General features: G+C 44.6%; 1 protein-coding gene across 2 annotated transcripts; it reads right to left on the reverse strand.

Moving 5' to 3' along the window:
* Positions 1-5,903: 5,903 nt before the first annotated feature.
* Rab19 (RAB19, member RAS oncogene family) lies at positions 5,904-21,009 on the reverse strand. 2 transcript variants are annotated; one of them, XM_027952155.2, is made up of 5 exons: positions 20,935-21,009; positions 20,663-20,808; positions 18,502-18,725; positions 15,476-15,659; positions 5,904-6,380 (listed from the first exon to the last, which is right to left on the reverse strand). In XM_027952155.2, the coding sequence occupies exons 3-5, from the start codon at positions 18,700-18,702 to the stop codon at positions 6,112-6,114; spliced, it is 654 nt and encodes a 217-aa protein (XP_027807956.1). In that variant the 5' UTR covers positions 18,703-18,725; positions 20,663-20,808; positions 20,935-21,009; the 3' UTR covers positions 5,904-6,111. The 2 variants fall into 2 exon arrangements, with proteins under 2 accessions (XP_027807956.1, XP_027807955.1); XM_027952154.2 differs by having other exon boundaries at positions 20,680-20,808; positions 20,935-21,008.
* Positions 21,010-22,317: the final 1,308 nt, after the last annotated feature.

The following is a 22,317-nucleotide window of genomic DNA, read 5'->3' on the forward strand; positions in this document are numbered from 1 at the left end:
TAGCCTTAGTGGACAAACTTGGTTTAGTGGTTTCAGCCTCATGTGGCAGGTAGATCTTAAAGGGCAAAGCAGTGTGTTGGAGATAGTTGCTATAGCAGCGCAAGCTCTGTCTATATGCTAGAGGAATGGGGTCAGCCATAGTGGATAAATGACTGGTTATCCCATGTATCAACACAGACTGGGTCTTGGATGCACAGTTTTATTTAATGTTTCATGGTGTAGCCTTTCCAGTCCAGGCACTTTTGGAAAAACTTTTGTCCTGTTTGAGGGGTTCTGTTGTCAGGTTTTTGTGTTTGTTTTTGTGGGTATTGCCTCTTTCCACCCCTGAGCTTTGCAGGTAGATGGAAGTAATTCAAAACTATGTTCTAAGGTGTTTATTGTAGTGGAGTGATTGGTTTGCGGTAATAAGTCACACTTTTTTTCCACTAAAGGGGAGGGCGTGGTAATCCACAAGACAAGCTGAAGTTAAGTTGTTAGAATTCCTTGATGGGAAAGTTTACCTTTGCATTTTGTTGCTTTGTTTCCTGAAAATAACTTGGGAGATGCTCCTGATTTGTCCATCTACTGCTTTGGTTCCTTGGATCCCACTCATTCTTTCACTTTAAGAAAAAACAAGTAATTGTTGCAGAGGTCTCTGTATTTTGCAGCTGCCCTTTTGTAAGAAGCACTTTTCCCAAATAAAACAATTAAAAAAAAAAAGTTGACTGTTTTGTGTAATGAGCTATTTCAAAACATGCAGGTATCAGAAAATAATATGTTCCTTTCATTGACTCTCTCATCAGTTCCTCAGCCACATTTCTGTGGGTATAGATTCACTGAGAAAGTGACACCTTCTTAAGTCATCTAGCCTGCTGAGAAATGTTTGGGAGACACAGGGGAAGCTTACTGGCTGGCACCATCCAGTTATTCTCCTGTGGTAGAATCTGCAGGACTGACTGACTCTAGGCTGCCTTGGTCAGCAAAAGGCTCTGTGGCTTTCCTGGTACCCTGTGCTTGTAGTGGATCCTGCTTCATTTCCTAAGTAAGTCACAAGTCACCACATGATTGGTTTTTGGTTTTGTTTTTGTTTTGTACCAGGGATTGAACTCCGAAGCACTTGGCCACTGAGCCACATCCCCAACCCTATTTTGAATTTTTATTTAGAGACACGGATCTCACTGAGTTGCTTAGGGCCTTGCCATTGCTGAGGCTGGCTTTGAACTCATGATCCTCCCGCCTCAGCCTCCGGAGCTACTGGGATTACAGGCGTGCACCCAGCTCATAATTGACATTTTGAAAGAATATTTTTCTTCATAATTATTTTGTGAGTTTCTTTTTTCTTTTTTTCAGGACTAAGGATCAACCTCGGGGCTTTGAGCATGCTAGGCAGCAAGGGCTCTGCTACTGCAACCCATGTGAAGGTTTTTTTTTTTTTTTAATGAATTAAAGCCAGATGTGGTGGATACACACCTGTAATCCCAAGCAACCTGGAAGGCTGAAGCAGGAGGATCACAAGTTCAAGGCCAGCCCCTGCAACTAAGGGATCCTGTATCAAAAATTAAAAATGGCCTGGAGGGTGCAGCTCAGGTGTAGAGTGTGTGCTTAGTATGAGTGAGGCCTTTGGTTTCATTCCCAGCGGCACAAAAAGAAAAGAAAAATGGAATGGAAACTATTCTTAAAAATACAGTCACATTTGCAGGGGGCTGGGCAGTGCTGGGGATAGGCCTCATGCCTGCTAGGCAAGTTTTCTACCACTGAGTTACACCCCCAGCCCAATTTATATTCTTATGTAAAAAATAGTACCTTCAAAAACTAGTTAAAAGGATTCATTGAGGGGTTGGGGATGTAGATCAGTTGGTTGAGTGCTTGTCTCTCATGCATAACGTCCTGGGTTTGATCCCTAGCACCAAAATAAGCAAGTAAGTAAGTAAGTAAATAAATAAATAAATTTAGAAAAAGATTTATTGAATTAGTATGCTACAGTGCTGGGCACATAACTAATTACTCTATTACTCTATTATTTTTGGGGTGAGGCATTTGAGATTTATCCTTGGCTATTTGAGTACAGTTATTAACTGTAGTCACCCTGCTGTGCAAAAACTTGATTCTTGCTGGGCACAGTGGCGCATCCCTGTAATCCCAGTGACTCAGTAAGCTGAGTCAGGAAGATTGCAAGTTCCAGGCCAGACTCAGCAACTTGAGGCCCTAAGCAATTTAGACTGTGTCTAAAAAGTTAAAAGGGTGCGTGGGCAGCTGGGTATACAGTTAAGTGATAAAACTCCTCCCCTTCCCCAAATCCAAAAAACTAGATTTGATTCCTCCTGTCTAACTGAAACTTTGTACCCTTTACTACATTATTACTTTTGGTACTGAACCCAGAGGTGCTTTTCTGTGCTATATTCATAGCCCTTTTTATTTTATTTATTCTTTTTTTTAAAGAGAGAGAATTTTCAATATTTATTTTTTAGTTTTCGGCTGACACAACATCTTTGTTTGCATGTGGTGCTGAGGATCGAACCCAGGCCGCACGCATGCCAGGCAAGCGCGCTACCGCTTGAGCCACATCCCCAGCCCGACATAGCTCTTTTTAAATTTTTTTTCCAGAAGGTCTGGCTAAGTTGCTAAGGGCTCACATTTACACATATAAATGAGTTTGTGTTGTATTTGTCTTCCTGTGCCTTGCTTATTTCTTTTAGTGTAAACTCTACCAGGTCCATCCATGCTGTTGCAAATGGCAGGATCTCATGAACCTTCCTTCTGAGAACCCTCAGAACTTGATATTTCCTGCCATGATTCTTTCATTGGAAGTTTGAGGGGTGGCACCAACCAGGGCCTTCTTAAGGCTGGGCATAGGCAGGGTTTCTTCCATGGGAAAATACTGTCTCTAACAGAAGTTAAACAAGTTTTGTTTTGTTTTTGGTTTTTTTTGCATTTTCAGGTAACATGAGTTTTTCAAGAATTCCTTTGTGTTATATTTGTGCCAAGGTATGGAAAAGAAAAGGGTTTTATTCTCAAGGGACTAGTAGAACATGGGGGGAAATGTACCCCTTTTCCTCTGGGTGGTGTAACCTAAAATATCAAGTATGTCTAGGGACCAGGGTTCAGCTCTGGCCCCCTTCTCTGATGTCTGATGGGCAATGGTGAAGATGATTTACATTGACTTTGTCTTGCTTTATACTTCCAAAAGATTTTCACAGCCATCCCCTTTTTTGTGCCTGATGAGAGTTTGAGAGTTCATGGTCTAGAGTGCAGTTTAGTGGCAGAGCACATGCTTAGCATGCATGTGCTCAATCCCCAGCACTGCAAAATTCAAAAACAAAACAAAAAACAGTGAAGCAACCACATGGAATCCACAGCAAATGGAATCCAAAGAGGATCACGGACAAGGACAGCTGTGGCTCAAGCCCAGGGCTGGGGTCACCTGCTCAGCATAATCACTATTGACCATTTACCAGGCTGGGTCAGTCCTGAAGGGTGGAACAGAGCTGCCAAGACCTGTGTGAGCTTCTAGACTGAACACAGGGGTGGGGCAGGGCATGTGCACACCAATGTATGCACCTGAGCACAGGAGGCCCCTGTTGGCCACTGACTGAGGAAGACAGTCTTTTAACTGGGTAGGAAGAATTTGGCAGTGGATGGGGGGTAACTCACAGACCTCTAATATAAATTCTTACTTTTCTCTGGAAACTGGGAGTTTGGCAGGCGTTCTCAAAGCTTCCCCTTTGTGAACAAAGGTGGAGGAGGGAATGAGAAAGGTGCTGATGGGAGGGGCTGCAACTCCAGCAAAAATGAGGTCATGTGGGGGCTGGGGTCGTGGCTCAGTGGTAGAGCGCTTGCCTTGCATGTGTGAGGCACTGGGTTTGATTCTTGGCAACTCATAGAAATAAATAAAACAAAGGTCAGTCAACAGCCAAAAAAATGAGGTCCAGAACTTGTGCCAGAACTTCTGTGGGATTTAGCATAACTGCTCAGGTGCTTAAGTGAGGTGTGGAGCCCTCCCATCACCCAAGACCGGATGTGAAGGCCTGTGGATATATGTCTCCCAGGATGTCCCAGGCTGGAAGGACAGCTGTCCTAGAGCGGGGCTTCAGGGGTTCCTAGAAGATTGCCCTTTCCCCCTGATGTCCTTAACTTCCAAAGAGCTGAAAGTACTGGCTGAAGGCCCAATTCAGGGGCACTTGTCCACTGAGCCAGGTCCCCAGCCTCACTGAGTTGCTTAACAGCTTGCTTTTGCTGAGGCTGGCTTTGAACTCCTGTCTCAGTCTCCCTAGCTGCTGTGTACACCTGCACAATTCAGGGGTTTATCTCTGGGTTTGTGTGATTATGCAAATCTGCAAATGCCTCAGAGGGCTGGGACCTCAGGCTGTCACTGGCCTATGGAGAAAAGGAGGAAAGCTCCTATAGAGACTGGGGTCCCAGCTGTGTTCCACAGCAGCTGGCAACCAGAGGCACCTTTGACAAGTCATTCATTTTGGGACACATACTGAACAGGTTGGCTGAACTAGGAATGGAGGTGCTCAACGGGAGGAGTGAAGACTTGCAAAGTTAAAAGGAAAAGTGCTTGGTGTTTTGGAAGGCAGAGCAGGGGGAAGGCACTGCCCTTCATCTTGGGGGATTTAGTATGTTGGTGAATCCTGAAGGTCAGAATTTAAGATTGAACTCCTAGGGACCAGGAAATGTCTAAGGGAGCTAGAGGACACCTCGGGGGCTGCAGTGGGCTGGTGGGAGGAAGAAAGGTGGTCTTAAAGACTGACTTCTGGGCTGAGAGTGAGCTGGGTAGTATTTGGGGGTGCATGCTTCTCCACCACCATCTGTACCAAAAGGTTTAGCCTTTTAAACACGAAGCTGAGATACTCAGAGCAGAGCAGGGAAAGGAAGGGATGGCCAGCGACTTCTGGGAGAAAGGATATGGGGACGTCCCAGGTTAAGTGCAGCATCCTGCAGTTGGGTACATCTTCTCTGTAGCACTGAGTCAAAACCAAGAGTGTGTTCCTTTCCGGTGCCTTCTCATCATTTCTGACCCTCACAGGGACTCTGCAACTGACAGCTGCAGTCATCAGCAGAGACGGGTGCCTCTGCCAGATGAATAGCCATTGTTCACTGGGGTATTAGACACTTGAGGTTGAGGGGCCCTGGCCTACTGCCTGCTCTGGAATCCCCTGCTGCCTGGATCCTGCCTGGCCAACCTTATGTGTTTAGTTCTGAGAGCAAGGATCTATTCCCCCACCAGCTCCAAGGATCCAGCTGCTCTTGGACCACATCTTAGAGAAGAAGTGATACAACACTAGTTTTATAATCCTCTATAAGCCAATTTAATTTCAATTCAGAATTTTTTTTTAAATATATATATTTTTAGTTGTCAATGAATCTTTTCTTTATTGATTTGCGGTGCTGAGAATCTAACCTAGTGCCTCACACATGCTAGGGCAAGCGCTCTGCCACTGAGCCACAGCCCAGCCCCAGAATTGATTTCTGATCCAGTAGATGTTTTAGAAATTCTAGGCATCCCTCATATCCTTATGGTCGCAAAGGTGCCCCATCAGCCCAACCCAGACCAAGTGGGACTCCATCTCCCTCAGGTGGGTGGTTCCTGGCAGTTCTGCAAGACACTGTTGCTTGTATTTAGGTAACAGGACTTGCTCCCCAGTGCAGACTGAGGGGTGAATGTTGGGGGAAACATGACAACAGCATTTTGGTTTTTTCATGGCAGGCTTTCTCCCATTTCCCTGCCCGAGCTGTAGAATGTTCCAAACATCCTCTCCTGTTTTTCCTTCACTATCTTCAAGTTGAGAAGCGAAATCCAGGGGAAAGCAGTTGACCTGGTGGGATGGGGGTGGGGCAGAAAAGAAGGGAAATGCAAACCTTGACCTTCCCCTGTATAAGTTCAAATTTTACTAGGAGTTAAGAAAGATGATGGTGTTCCCTTGGAGTCTGTGTTCAAATTTTACTAGGAGTTAAGAAAGATGATGGTGTTCCCTTGGAGTCTGTGGTGTGAGTCAAGGCAGAAGTGCTGTTCCTTCAGGCTGGAGGGATCAGGGGTCAGTGGCAAGGCTGCATTTGTCCTGCAGTGCTACACAGGGGACACTGGGTATCTGACTGCCTCTGCTTTCCAAATTGGCCTCACCCACGTATTCAGCAGGTGCAGTGGCTTTTCTCACTCGGACCCTGGGCTATAAGAACTGGACTGGAGTCTGTGAGCAGACTGTGCAGGCCGCCCTCCCCATACAGGTGCAGGCTGTTGCGGGCAATCAGCTCCTTGGCCATCAGCACGAAGACTTCATCTATGTTCTTGGACTCCTTGGCGGATGTTTCCAAAACTGCCAGGAGGCCATACTTCTCAGCCAGTGTGCAGGCGTCCTCGAACAGGACGTGCCGCTTTTCCCACAAGTCACATTTGTTTCCTGAAAGTGAAAGAGACATTCCACTGAGAATCTCACCTCTCTTCCCAAGGCCTCACAAGAGGTAGCCAAGTGCTCTACCATGAAGCTATGTCCGCAGTCCTCAAAGTGAGCTTTAAAAAGAACATTTGACTTCAGCAATTGCGCACCCATTCACAAATTGCTAACTGAGGGCGAATGTACTGTGGGTGAAACCACAGGTGGGTGCAAGTGGAGCCACTCTCTCCAGATAGTGTGGTAGTGGGGACACACCCTGTATTCCCAGTGACCCTGGAAGCCAAAGTCGGAGGATTGCAAATTCAAAACCTGCCTCAGCAACTTAGTGAGGCACTAAGCAACTTAGACTGTCTCAAAAAAGATAAGAAGGGCTGGGGATGTGGCTCAGTGGTTAAGCCCCCCCAAGATTCAATCCCCTGTACCAAAAAAAAAAAAAAAAAAAAAGGCGGGTGGGCACAGGCAGGAGGAGTGTGTATTACTGGCTGGAATAGGTAGAGCTGTCACTCCTCCCTGACAAGGAACAAAATGAACCAGAATGCCTCTCAGACTAACCTCCTCCTTCAAATCTTGATCTCTTTTCACTCATTTTCCCCCAAACTACAAAGTGTTGGATGCTATGAGGTGGGCCCCATCTGGTTGGGGAGATGGTGATTTGTTGGGTTGGAGGTGCACACTGAAGGACTTTTTAAGCTATAATTTTACATACAATAGCATGAACAACCTTTCAGCATACAGTTTTGTCAGACTGCATCCACCTCTGTAAGCACCAGTGCCTGCAGGATGTGGAGCATTTACCTTACCCAAGGGAGTTCCATGACAGGCTTTGGGAGTGAGACCTAGGATGGCCTATAGAAGGAAAAATACCCTGGCTCTTCTCTTCAATGCATATGCTTATCAAATTATCTGAATGTGGAATGTGGAAGTAAAATTGTTTTCCCACAGGATTTATTCCACTAGACATCAAGATTTATCACAGCTGTGCTGGGTTTGTGGCTCAGTGGCAGAGCACTTGCCTAGCATATGTGAGGCACTGGGTTTGAGCCTCAGCACCACATAAAAATAAATAAAATAAAGGTATTGTGTCCAAGATCACAAGTTCCAGGTCAACCTGGGTGACTTAGTGAAACCCTATATCAAAAAGGGCTGGGGATGTAGCTCAGTGGTAGAGTGCCCATGGGTTCAACTTCCAGTATCACAAAGAAAGAAAAAAGATTTATTACAATATTATTATTTTTTATCTAGATAAAATATAAAACAGGGCTGGGGTATGGCTTAGTGACAGAGCACTTGCCTAAAATGTGTGAAGCTTTGAATTCAATTGCCAGCACGCCATAAGAGATACAGGCTCAATGCAATTCCGATCAAAATCTCAATGGCATTCCTCATAGAAATAGAAAAAGCAACCATGAAATTCATCTGGAAAAATAAGAGACCCAGAATAGCCAAAGCAATTCTAAGCAGGAAGAGTGAAACAGGTGGTATCGCTATACCAAACCTTACACTATACTACAGAGCAATAGTAACAAAAACAGTATGGTACTGGCACCAAAACAGGCAAGTAGACCAGTGGTACTGAATAGAAGACACAGAGACTAACCCACAAAATTACAACTACCTTATATTAGACAAAGGTGCCAAAACCATGCACTGGAGAAAGGATAGCATCTTCAGCAAATGGTGCTGGGAAAACTGGAAATCCATATTCAACAAAATGAAATTGAATCCCTATCTCTCACCATGCACAAAAGTTAACTCAAAATGGATTAAGGATCTAGGGATTAAACCAGAGACTCTGCATCTAATAGAAGAAAAAGTAGGCCCTAATCTCCATCACGTGGGGCTAGGCTCCAAATTCCTTAATGAGATGCCTACAGCACAAGAATTAACAAATGTGATGGATTTAAACTAAAAAGTTTTTTTTTTTTTTTTTCTCAGCAAGAGAAATAATATGTGAGGTGAATAGGGAGCCTACAAATTTTTACCCCTCACACATCAGATAGAGCTCTAATCTCTATAAAGATATACAAAGAACTCAAAAAGCTAAACACTAAAAAAAACAATAACCCAATCAACAAATGGGCCAAGGACCTGAACAGACACTTCTCAGAAGAGGATATACAATCAATCAACAAATATACAAAAAAATGCTCATCATCTTTAGCAATCAGATAATTGCAAATTAAAACTACTCTAAGATACCATCTCACTCCAGTAAGAATGGCAGCCATGATGAAGACAGACAACAACAAGTGCTGGTGAGGATGCGGGGGAAAAAAGGTGCACTTATACATTGCTGGTGGGACTGCAAATTGTTGCAATCAATTTGGAAAGTAGTATGGAGATTCCTTGGAAAACTGGGAATGGAACCATCATTTGACCCAGCTATTCCTCTATGACTAAAGGACCTAAAAACAGCATACTACAGGGATACACCCACATCAATGTTTATAGCAGCACAATTCACAATAGCTAAACTGTGGAGCCAACCTAGATGCCCTTCAATGGATGAATGGATTAAAAAAATGTGGCATGTATACACAATGGAATATTACTCAGCACTAAAAAATAATATCATGGCATTTGCAGGGAAATGGATGGCATTAGAGCAGATTATGCTAAGTGAAGTTAACCAATCCCAAAAAAACAAATGCCGAATGTCTTCTCTGATATAAGGGGAGTGACGCAAAATAGGGTAGGGAAGAAGAGCAGGGGAAGAAGACTATCTTTACATAGGGAAGAGGGGTGGGAAAGAAAGGGAAGGAGAAGGGGAATTGCAAAACACATGTATATGAGAAAAGAAAAAGAAAAGCATTACCTTAGATTAGGTAGAGAGAAGTGATGGGAGGGGAGGGGAGGGGAGGGGATGGGGGGATAGGAAGGATAGTAGAATGAAACAGACGTTATTATTACTGTGTGTATATATGTGGCTGCATGACCAATATGATTCTGCAACCTGTACACTCAGAAAAATGAGAAATTATATCCCATCTTATTCAAATGTATGATATGTCAAGGTCAATGTACTGTCATGTGTAACTAATTAAAACAAATAAAAAAATTAGAGAGATAGATAGATTGGCTTTTTTCACTCAGCATAATTCTTTTTTTTTGGTACCAGGGATTGAACTCAGGGGCACTGGACAACTGAGCCACATCCGCAGCCCTGTTTTATATTTTATTTAGAGACAAAGTCTCACTGAGTTGCTTACTGCCTTGCTTTTGCTGAGGCTGGCTTTGAACTTGTGATCCTGCCTCAGCCTCCCAAGCTGCTGGAATTACAGGTGTGCACCACCATGCCCAGCAGCATAATTCCTTTGAGATCTGTTAGAGTCTATAAACAAGTCTGGATGGCGCCTGGCATTTTGCCAGAGGGAGTGGTTTGTGAAGTAAGGCCAGTGAGCCATTAAGTGTGGAGATTTCTTATTGGTTGACTGGTGTATCTATTTTATGTTAATTAAGATAAGCTGTGTGGAATGTATATATACCCCTCCTGTCCTACAATAAACGGCTTCCATTCCTGCTGCATCAATCTACACAAGTTGCTCATCACACCACCCCCCCCCCCCCGCCCCCGGCCCCCGGTTATTTTGCTGCAGCCGGACTGCGGCAGAGATCCATCTAGATTGTTGCATACATTGGTAGTTCATTTGCCTATTTTCAATGTAATAGTAATAGTTTTTATTGCTTAGTTGTATTCCAAACACAAACTGTTTCATCATCTATTTATTTTAGTTGCTTTTGTTTTTTGTTTTGTATTTTGGAAGTTTGTTTTATTGTTTGTTTGTTTTTGTACCAGGGATTAAACTCAGGGCTCATGCTCACTTAACCACTGAGCCACATCCACAGCCTTTTTGTGTGTGTGTGTGAGGTGCTGGAGTTTGAACCCAGGGCCTTGTACATACAAGGCAAACATGCTACCAACTATATCCCCAGCCCTCACAGCTCTTTTTTTGTATTTTATTTAGAAGCAGAGTCTCACTGAGTTGCTTAGTGCCTCACTTTTGCTGAGGCTGGCTTTGAACTCGAGATCCTCTTGCCTCAGCCTCCCAAGCCGCAGAGATTACAGGCATGTGCCACTGCATTAGGCCTCCATAGACTTTTGAGGGGCACTTAAGATCTAACTGTTGCCTAGTATGTTGGTGCAAAGGATTATTATATAAATCATGCAAAAGAATAAATCACACCTGTATGCAACAAAGAGGATGAATCTCATGAACAATATTGAGGGGAAGACATTCTGTATGATTCTGATATAAATTTTATATTTTGATATAAAATTTAAAGTCAATAGCAAAACAAAACTGCAGTATTTAGGGATATGGATTCAGGAAGTAAAATGATAAAGAGAAGCAATGGTTTTCATGAAAGTTACGTTTGCTAACCTTCTGGAGAAGAAAAGGGGAATAAGTGGGGGGGCATGAAGTCTAGCTGGGGGAGTCTGTCTGGCAATGTTCTCTTTCTACTAGGAAATAACACCCACCTTTTATTGAGTGCTTAGCACTGAACTAAGTGATTTGTAACTGTTGACTAATTTAATCTTTCTTTTTAAATTTAATTATAGATGGACAGAATGCTTTTATTTATTTGTTTATTTTTATGTGGTGCTAAGGATCGAATCCAGTGCCTCACACATGCTAGGCAAGTGCTCTGCCACTGAGCTACAGCCCCAGCCTAATTTAATCTTTTTAATGTAACAAAACCTTCAGAGCAGGTTCTAGAATGGGAGTTTTATAGCTGAGGAAGTAGAATTCAGAGTAAGAAGCCCAAGTTCCAACAGATAGGACAGAGAGGGAAACTGAAACTCACATCTGGTCCCAAAGTCCAGGCACAAAGGCATAGATGTGGCCTCAATCAGAGCTTTCAAGAGCCCTGACTGACTGGGTCTCATCAGCTGTTGGAGAATACTCATAAAGGGGCTGAGCCCACCAGTGGCTCTGAGAACCAATGCTCTGGCTCCAATCTTGTTGCACTTGTAAGTAATAGCGCTAAGTTACCTGCCTGCACACTTATCCTCCATTCCCTTCTCTAGGAAATGTGGACTGTAGTCTCCACTGTTAGGGTTGTGGTGAGGATTCATGGAATAATCCAGGAGTGAACTTAGACCAGAGCCTTCTAAGTGTTTTATGAGTGTCACCTGTACTCTATCTTCCTAGCACTGTCCTGTCCTGCACCCCTGGGGGGCATTGCTCATAGGAAGCAGTTGTTGTGCAGCTTGCTGGGAACTAAGTGATTTGTATCTGTTGCCTAATTTAATCTGGAAACCCTGGTGAGCTGCCCACTTGGTGCTTTGCAGAAACGTTTGTTGAAGAAGACATATGGACCCTTTCCAGGTGCATTTTTATCTTCATAACTCTGAACTTTGTCACTGTAAGTGCCCTATCAGAAGTCATAAGTTCTGGTCCTGAAGGGGACCTTTGAGAAGAGAGGTGGCCTCTGACTCCTTTCCAGAACAGATGAGGACCCTCTATGCAGAAGTCCCCTCCCTGGTCCATGGATGTGGGAAAGGACACATTCCAAAAAGAGGGAACTACATGTGGGGGGCATTCCCTTTGGCAGCAGACTGTGGAATCAGGCTCTGGGTCTGAGGCAGCAGGCAAGGGCGAGCAGTCCAGGCTTCAGTTATTCAGTGAGGAGAAGCAGAATGAGTTAAGCAGCAACACTATCCTCAAATCTGGGCATGAGACAGGCCAGAGTGGGAGTCAGGACATAGCTGGGAGTGTACTCAGTGGTAGAGCATTTGCCTAGCCTGCTGGAGGCCCTGGGTTCCATCCCTAGCACCCCAAAACAAAACAAAACAAAAAGAAAAACTCCAGCAAAGACCTAAGGAATAAAGGTTCTGAAATGCAAATCCTTTCTGGACTCATGAAAGTAATAAATCTGTACCAACAACAGGCCAATGACCTCTTCAAGGCAACAGCCCATCCACAAGTGGGTTTTGTGTCCTGTGACCTTCTCTTCCCCTGGGGTCCAGTCACTGGGTCTGGCTGGGCTCCCTATTCCAGGCCAGTTTATCTCAAGGCCTGGACCATGCTTTCCCATGAAAAGAGGAGTAGAGCAACAGGATTCCTTCCTAAGGAAGTGAGACGGGAGATACTGAGAGGATGGGCTTTTTTAGCAGAGCAGGCCTGGGAGGATGCTTTGAGGGAATCCATGAGGGACTGTCCAGCTGTGAAAGAATGTGTTTGGCCTAGGTTATCCCATGTGTGAGAACCAGCTCTGAGTCAGAGAACACAGCTGCATGTAGAGGGCAAGGGGGCTGGTTTACAGGGCAAGGGGAGGGTGGGCCCAGAGCCTAGACCTTGGTCCAGTCCTGAGAAGGGGATCCTCAGCCTCTTACTTTTTATTTTTTATTTTTTTTTTGGGGGGGGGTACCAGGGATTGAACTCAGGGGCACTCAACCACTAAGCCACATCCCTAGCCCTATTTAGAGACAGGGTCTCATTGAGTTGCTTAGGGCCTTGCTAAATCACTGAGGCTGTTTTGAACTGGTGTTCTCCTGTCTCAGCCTCCTGAGTCGCTGGGATTACAGGTGTGCACTACCGAGCCCAGCAGCCTGTTGCTTTTTGGTGGCCTAATTCTACTATGGTCCTAGCCCTAGCAGGGCTTGACTGCTTGACTTTTCCCATGCATTTCGACCTTTTACATAGGCCATTGTTATTGTTATTATTATTTATGGTGCTGGGGATCCCTACTGTTATTAATTAAACATTTTTTTGGTACTGGGGATTGAATCCAAAGGCACTGTAGCACTGAGCTAAGTTTCCAGACCTTTTTTATATTTTTATTTTGAGACAGGGTCTTGCTAAGTTGCCAAGGGCCTTGCTGAGGCTGGGCTCAAACTTGGACTCCTTGTGCCTTAGCCTTCAGAGCCACTGGAATTACAGGTGTGCACCCGGCAAGGCCCCTGTTATTTGGGGACCATAGATAAGTTAGTTCCTTCAAACAAATGAACATTCTAGAAACAAATCCTACTCTTTATTAAGCGCTTACTATGTGCCATAGCATTGTACTTATGTACATCATCTCTTTCTTTTTTTTTCTTACTGGGAATTAAACTCAGGGCCTTGAGGATGCTAGTCAAGTACTTTACCACTGAGCGACACCCCCAGCCCTTTCTTGAATTTTATTTTGAGATAGAATCTCACTAAGTCACCCAGGCTGGTCTCCAACTTGGAATGCTCCTGCTTCAGCCTCCTGAAAAGCTGGCATTACAGGTGTGCATCATCATGCCCAGCTCATTAAATTTTTATTTTATTTTATTTTTGTACTGGGAATTGAATCCAGGGTGCTTTACCACTAATTGACTTTCTCCAGCTCATATTATTATTAATTTAAAAAAAATTTTTTAGTTGTCAATGGACCTTTATTTATTTATATGTGGTGCTGAGAATCGAACCCAGTGCTTCACACATGCTAGGCAAGTGTTCTACCACTGAGCAACAACCCCTCAAACTTGAGATCTTCCTGCCTCAGCCTCCCATGGGTTCATTAAATCTTTACAATACTACTAAGTCCTTTTTTTTTTTTTGTGGTGCTAGGGATTGAACCAAGGCCCTGTGAATGCAAGGAAGCACTCTATCAACTGAGCTATATCCCCAACCCCACTACCAAGTCTTATCCTATCAATACTATTAGTCCTATCATATAGATGAGCATACCATATCTCAGAGATAACTCGCCACAGGGTTAGGATATACTAGACAGGTCTTGCACTAGCCATTACACCTGGGATGGTTAGCTCTTTCTCAGTCCCATAGCTAGCTATCTTTGCAAGTTTTAGCTGTGCTTTACACACTGTAACATGCATTTGAGTCACCCCAGGATCTTGTTAAGATTGACTCAGCAGGTCTGGGGTAGAGCCTGAGATCTTCTTACCCTGAGAGCAAACTCCCAAGTGATGCTGCTGGTACACAGACCAGACTTCTAGCCTAAACTTAAAACTTAGCAACCTAAAACTAAACCTAAAACTAAAATTTAGCAACCACTTGGTAAACAGTAGTATTTCTAGGAGGGAGGACTCAAGTAGCAGAGAAATGCTTTTCTAAATGTACAATAGGACTGCCCATATTTCAAAGCAGGAAGTTTTCATTGTGTAACTAAATTTTCCCTTGATTTTCATGATGGTTTGTTGTTAAGATTGGTCTAGGATTTTTTTTTTTTTTGGGGGGGGAGGGTCGGGATTGAACTCAGAGGCTCCTTACCACTGAGCCACATCCCCAGCCCTTTTTATTTTTTTATTTTGAGATATGCTTAGGGCCTGGCTAAATTGCTGAGGTTGGCTTTGAACTTGTGATCCCCTGCCTGGGCCTCCTAAATTGCTGGGATTACAGGCTTGGGCACGTCTGGATAGTTTAGGGTCTTTTTTGGGGGGCGGGGGGGGGGGCGGGGGGTATCGGGGACTGAACTCAAGGGCCCTTGACCATTGAGCCACTTCTCTGGCCCTATTTTATATTTTATTTAGAGACAGAGTCTCACTCAGTTGCTTAGTGCCTCGCTGTTGCTGAGACTGGCTTTGAAATCCCAATCTTCCAGTCTCAGCCTCCGGAGCCGCTGGAATTATGGGCTTGCACCAACGCGCCCGGCTGTTTCAGGGTCTTAAAGAATATAGATAATCATTCAATGAAGTCATTCAATAGCGAGGCACATTCATCTGAGTGACGTCCTGGGGATTTGGAACCACCTGTCTGTTAACTTCAGACTCCAGTAGTACTACCTGTGCAGTCCACACAGCACCTGTGCACGCGGAATGCTGGGGTCTCTCCGCCCACCCCAGATCCACCCAATGAGAGCTCGGGGGAGGGGTGGCGAAATCTGTCCCGCGCCCGCCCCTCTGGAGCCGGAGCCCAAGACCGTGCGCACCGCCGGCGTGCGCTCTGGCGCTGAGCTGCGTCTCCAGCCTAGAAATCTGTACCTTTAACAAGTTCTCACCACCCCACTTTCAGGCTCAAATGAATCTATTGGGAATTTCTGGGCAAGGTAGTTTTTAGGTCCTGTCCGTCGCTGTCACGTCCCACCGCCTGCCCTGGGAAACTCGCGACACGCTGGGCGCCCGCAGAGGGGGCTGGTCAAGAAAACAGTGAGCCTCCCGGGGAACGCCGTACCGATCAGCATGATGACCAAGTTAGCCGCTCCGTACTTCTCTATCTCGTGAATCCAGTGAGGGACCGACTCGAACGTGGACGGCCGCGTGAGGTCGTAGGCGATGATGGCCGCGTGGGCGCTGCGGTAGTAGCTCTGGGTGATGGTGCGGAAGCGCTCCTGGCCCGCGGTGTCCCACACCTGCATCTGCAGAAGGACAGAAGAAGGGCCTTCAGGCGTCCGGCCACACGCGACCTCTTTCCCCCGAGTAACTCGAACGCAGTGTCCTGGGTCTCACTCATTTTCCTGCAGGGCTGGGCGGGGAATCTGTTTTAGTTGTTCCCAGGGTGACTGGGACCGAGGTGTTTTCAGGACTGCATATCACCACCTACAGGATGCTTCCCTGAGAAGCACAGCATTTGTTCTTTTGACTTCTTACCTCAATGTCCTTAAGTCCAGATTTTGGGGTTATCTTTTGAGCCTGCCCATTGATGGGGGATGGCATTGGTTGAACTCTTTTTAATGAATTAATTTAAATTATTATTATTATTTGGTACTGGGGATTGAATCTAAGGTGTTTTTCTTTTTTAACCACTGAACCACATTCCCAGCCCCTCCCCCCCCTTTCTTAATTTGGAGACGGGGTCTCACTAAGTTGCTAAGACTTGCCTTGAACCTGTGATCCTCCTGCCTCGGCCTCCCCAGTTGCTGGGATTACAGTCATGCACCACCGTGCCCAGCTATCTCTTTGGTATCATCTAGTAGCCAGACCATATTAACAATTTCCTGATGATTTCCAAAATATCCATCCCCTGGCCATCAGGGGTTGAACCCAGCATCCCCCACATGCTAGGCAAGTGCTTAGCACAGAGGTAAATCTCCAGCCCTTTTTATTTTTGAGATGAGGCTCCATAAATTGCCCAAGCTGGCCTCAAAGTTGTAATCTTATTCCCTCAGCCTCTCAAGTAGCTGGAATTAGAAGTTCAATTTTTTTATTTTATTTTTTCCTATATGGGATCGAATTCAGGGATGCTCTACCACTGAGATACAACCTTAGCTCACTGGGTTATTTTTTACTTTGAGACAAGGTCTTGCTAAATTTTGCAAGGTGACCTTGAACTAACTTGTGATCATTCTGTCTTAGCCTCTGGAATTGCTAGGATTACAGGTTTGCACCACCATGTTCAGCCCACTTTTTTTTTTTTTTTTTGTGGTGCTAGGGATTGAACCCAGGGCCTGTGCGTGCAAGGCAAGCACTCTACCAACTGAGCTAGATCCCCAGCAGCCCAAAGCCCAAATACGTTTTTACAGTTGTTTTTATTTCATCAAGATCTCAAATAGGACTGGGGTTGTGGTTCAGTGGTAGAGAGCTTGCCTCACATGTGTGAGGAACTGGGTTTGATCCTCGGCAACACATAAAATAAATAAATAAATAAAGATATTGTGTCCACCTACAACTAAAAAAATATTAAAAATAAAAAAGGGGCTGGGTTGTGGCTCAGTGGTAGAGCAGTTGGCTTGCATGTGTGAAGCACTGGGTTCCATTCTCCGCACCACATACAAATAAATGAATAAAATAAAGGTCTGTCAACGATTAAAAAATATTAAAAAAAAATAAAAAAGATACCCAATAAACACCTGTAATACCAGTAGCTTGGGAGGCTGAGGCAGGAGGATTCTGAGTTCAAAGCTAGCCTCAGTAATTTAGTGAGGCCCTAAGCAACACAGTGAGTCCTTGTCTCTAAATAAAATATAAAAAAGGGCTGGGGATGTGGCTCAGTGTGCTTGGGATCAATCCATGGTTTCAAAAAAACCAAAAACAAACAAACAAAAAACAAATAACCCTCAGCAATTTAGACCCTGTCTCCAAATAAAAAATAAAAAGAGCTGGGCATGGTGGCACATGCCTATAATTCCAGTGGCTCCAGAGGCTGAGGCAGGAGGATCTTGAGTTCAAAGCCAGCCTCAGCAAAAGTGAGGCACTAAGCAACTCAGTGAGACCTGTCTCTAAATAAAATACAAAATAGGGCTGGGGATTTGGCTAAGTGGTTGAGTGCCTCTGAGTTCAATCCTTGATACCCAAAAATAAAGAATAAAAAGGACTGGGAATGAAGTTCAATGGTAAAGCACCCTGGGTTCAATCTCCAGTATGGAAAAAAATCACAAATAAGATCCATTGATTACATTTCACTAACCGTTTTGTTTGTTTGTTTGTTTGGGGGACAGTACTGGGGATTGAACTATGGGAGGTTCTACCCCTGAGCTACATACATCACCAGCCCTTTTTAGTTTTTGAGAGGCCCAGGCTGGCCCTTAACTAGTGATCCTCTTACCTCAACCTCCTGAATCACTAGGATTATAGGCACATCTGGCAAAACATATTATCTTGCACTGATTTTTTTTTTTTTTTTTTTTTTTGCAGGGGGATAGGTACCAGGGATTGAACTCAGGGGCACTGGACCACTGAGCCACATCTCCAGCCCTATTTTGAATTTTATTTAGAGACAGGGTCTCACTGAATTGCTTAGTGCCTTGCTTTTGCTGAGGCTGGCTTTGAACTCGTGATCCTCTTGCCTCAGCCTCCCAAGCCACTGGATTACAGGTATGTGCCACTACACCCAGCTTGCTGTGATTTAAATTTATATGTTGAGAGTGAGGATGGGCATCTATATTTTAATCTCTGAACTAGTAGTTATAAAGCTTGGAAAATAGTAGGTTTGTCCAGTCTGTGAATTGGCCACTTTTTGTATTTGGTTGTTGGTCTTTTTTTCTAGATATTTATCAGAGCTCTTTTCACATTAATAAAATTAGCAATTTGTCAGTCTCCTACTGCAAATATTTCCTTACAGTTTGTCCTGCATCTTTTGACTTTGCTTATGGTATTTTTTGAGTATGTGGAATTTTTTTGCCCTTTCCTTTGTTTCCTGTATGGCTTCTGCACTCATGCCTTAATTAAAAGACTCATGTCCCCCATTCCAGGGGGATATGGATGAGCTTCATGTTGGGAACTCTGACTAAAGGAGGCGAAGCAACCCTGTGCTCCTCTCACCTTTACTTTCTTGCCGTCGATCTCCAGGGAGCGCACAGTGAAGTCCACCCCGATGGTGTTCTGCTGTGTCTCAGTGTAGACCCCAGATTTGAAATGCTGAACCACACATGTCTTCCCCACATTAGAATCCCCAATGAGGATAACCTTGAACAAATAGTCAAAGTTCTCATCTGCTGCCCTGGCTGAGCTGTAGAACTGCATGACTCTGATCACCTGGAATAGACCTAAGAAAAGAAGGGATTCAGCTTCTCTCTAGTGAGCACCCACCAGGCAGCAGGCACTGGACACCCAGCAAAAGACAAGACAGAGGGCCATGGTGGCTTTCACAGCTCAAACATTCTCGTGGGCGCGGGATGCTAATGATGGCAGTACCAGACTTCCCCACAAGTCCATACCTTCACCATGTGTTGACAGTGCTTTAGGGGTGCCCTCAGAATGACAAGGTACTGCTGTCATTCTCTGGTGGGTGGAGAATGCCTGTTCTCCAGATCACAGCATTGAGAAAGCCTAGTCCAGGAGACAAGGTGCCCCATGTGCCATCAGAGAGCAAGATGGCAGAGGAAGTGCCCCCAGGAGTGACTTCCCTGCCATTAATCAGGTGGAGGACATGTGTATGTCAGTTTCACTTTGGGGAGAAGCCTCCCAACCACCAGAGGACTTCCTGCCCAGGAAGCCTGAGACAGGACTGAGGAGATTTGACTGGGAGTTACTTCGGGGTCAGTTCAGGGAAGAATGATGTGGCCTAATTATTTATTCATTTACTTGGGTATTGGGGATTGAATCCCGGGGCGCTTTACCTCTGAATTACATTCCCAGCCCTTTTTATTTGTTATTTGAGACAGGGTATAGCTAAGTTGCTTAAGGACTTGCTAAATTGCTGAGGATGGCCTTGAATTTGGAATCCTCCTGTCTCAGTCGCCTGAGTCACTGGGATTACAGGTGTGTGCCACCATGCCCAGCTAACTTAAAAGTGTTTAATGGTAGTGTTTCCCCAAACTAACTGATTATCAGATTTACCTGGGAAGATAATTAAAACATATGTATTCCCAGAACCCATCCCAGATCCATTATATACACTTTAAAACTAAAAAAAACACAAACAGAACATACACATACACATTCCCCAGAAGAGTCTGATGACAAGCCAGGTTTGGGGAACACTCGTTAACACAAGCAATCACCTGAAACTTTATTCTCCTGAAAATGACCCATTGGGCAGCTCTGACTTCTGCGGGGTTGAAACCCATTTCCTTGGGATTTCAGTCTGTCAACCCCAGAGATACCTTTGCTGTGCCAAAACATGTCACATTCCTGTTCCACATGACAGCTCATCAAACACTTGTAGCAGAAAGCTATTCCCTCAAGGTAAACAGCCTTTAACTGTCCTTTATATGATGTTGCGTTAGGTCTCCTCATCAGAAATCTCATGAAAGTAAATGAAACCTTATCCTATTTGATGATAAAAATTTGATGTGCTAAAAAAGTTCCTGTATTGACACTCTTCTTCACTTTCCCCTGATTTATTCTTTTCTCTAACATTATAGAAAAACCAAGTCTAGCTGGGCACATGGCGCATGCCTGTAATCCCAGAGACAGGTGCAGGATTAGGAGGCTAAGGCAGGAGGATCACAAGTTCAAAGCCAGCCTCAGAAACTTAGTGAGACCCTGCCTCGACAGAAAAAAAATAAAATGGGCTGGGGATGTGGCTCAGTGGTTGAGCGCCCTGGGTTCAATCCAAAGTACAAAAAAAAAAAAAAAAAAAAAAATCCAAGTCTATATCATCATAAAAATATCCAGTCTGTATGTAAATATGTAAAACCCAGGGTTTTAAAGGAATCAAAAAGAGCCATATCTTTCTTGGATGCCTCGGATATCACATAAGGCTAAATGATCTAGTAGACAAAAGGCATACTCAAACCACTTTTTTTTTTTTTTATTTCCCTCTGACTTTTCAACTAAGAAAGCCATTCCACTTCCGGTCTCATCACTTGAACTTGAGCTGAAACCTTATTTTCATGTCCCTCCTTCCCTTTCCCCTGTAAGCCCCCAGGGTTTCCACCAAAGCCCTCTGCGACTTAGCCATGTGCTCCACAAGGAGAAACTGAGCCACCCCTTAGCTCACATCCTGCACCTTTACCTTCCTGGCTCACCTGTGGCTCACCTGTCTCCCTCTCTCACCTGTGCTAGCCAGAGGTAATGCTGTCTTCTTCTCCTGGTTTCCTTTGCAGCCCTCGGTGCCCCTTCTTCCTCCTGCCTCGATGCGTGGTGGGAACTGTAGTTCTGGCCCCAGGTATCAGGTTTTGTGGCCTGAGAAAGTGAAAGGAAAGCAAACACAGTCCCTCCCACCTGCCACAAGCCACCTCAGTCACGGAGGTGACTGGAGCACCCGGAGCCAGCTCCCCTCCAGCAATCACGCTGCCCCTGCTCCTGCACCTGGCATCTGTCATTTCCCCTGGTGTCCCCTGTTTGGCTGGGCTGGGGGTTGTTAGAAGGATACTGAGTCTTAAGTGACTTAATTGCTTTGTGGATTTGAAAAGCTCTTTTTGAGAAGTCCCTGAGAGAGAGGAAGTGAGCAAAGAGGAGGTGAAAAAAAGGACTTTGAAGGTGTGTGTGTGAAGAAAGAACAGAACAAAAGTCTCATCTCACTCCAAAATTCTACCACTCGGTGAAGGTTAATCTCTAGGTCTTGGAAAACCTCAAACCTGCAGTTCTGAAGGCTGGTGGTAGATGCGTAGAGCTGAGATGGATTTCTCCTTCTATTCCCCACAGAGTCTAGAATACTAACTGCTTCTCGGAGTCTAGCATAAGGACTAGGTGATCTGGGAGGCTGAGGTAGGAGGATCTCAAGTTGGAGACCTGCCTCAGGAACTTAATGAGATTCTAAGCAATTTAGCAAGACCCTGTCTCAAAATAAAAATCAAAAAGGGCTGAAAATGTAGCTCTGTGGTAAAATACCTCGGGTTCACTTCCCAGTCCAAACAAAACAAAACAAAAAAACAAACCAAAACCCCCCAGATTTTCTACATGAGGTAGGTATAGGGCTGTATACCTACATATATGCAGGGTAATATGCATTGCTGTTAAATAGCACCAGGAGCAAAATAGAATTGGAAACATCCCGATTGATAAAATACTGAAATTGGTATAGTGTTTTCTAGGAAAGAGTCCCAAATCAACTTGAGTAGGTTGCAATCAGCAGTTTTACAAGAAGAGGTTGGGGGGAAATTCAGAATGTGCATGATTTAATAATGGTAAGTATTGCTTTAGAAAATGTTTGGGTCAGTTGTATACATGCAGTTGTGTATATTGGGAATGAGGTAAAATGTTCTTTCTTGGGCTGGGGATATAGCTCAGTTGGTAGAGTGCTTGCCTTGCATGCACAAGGCCCAGCACCCCATCCCCCCCAAAAAAAAATTCTTTCTTTTTTTCTTGTCCATGGTGGCGATGGGGGCGGGGGTGTCACTGGGGATTTAACCCAGGAGTGCTCTACCACTGAGCTACAACTCCAGCCCCTTGTTTTCCTTCTCACATCTTTTAAAAATTGGTGCCTTCTTGTTGAACATACTGATGGGATTTGTTATATATTCCTACATGCACACAATGATAAAACAGCATCATTTGGCCATTATTACTCCTCAGCATTTCCTCCTCTCATTACATCTTCCACCCCTTGTTCCAGCCCTTTTTATAAATTTTTATTTTGAGGCTGGGGATATAGATCAGTTGATAGAATGCTTGCCTCACATGCATAAGGCCCTGGGTTCAATCCCCAGCACCATAAAAGAAAAAAAAAATATTTTGAGATAGGGTCTCACT

This window comes from Marmota flaviventris, chromosome 1, assembly GCF_047511675.1.
Source record: "Marmota flaviventris isolate mMarFla1 chromosome 1, mMarFla1.hap1, whole genome shotgun sequence".
NCBI classification, from domain to species: domain Eukaryota; kingdom Metazoa; phylum Chordata; class Mammalia; order Rodentia; family Sciuridae; genus Marmota; species Marmota flaviventris.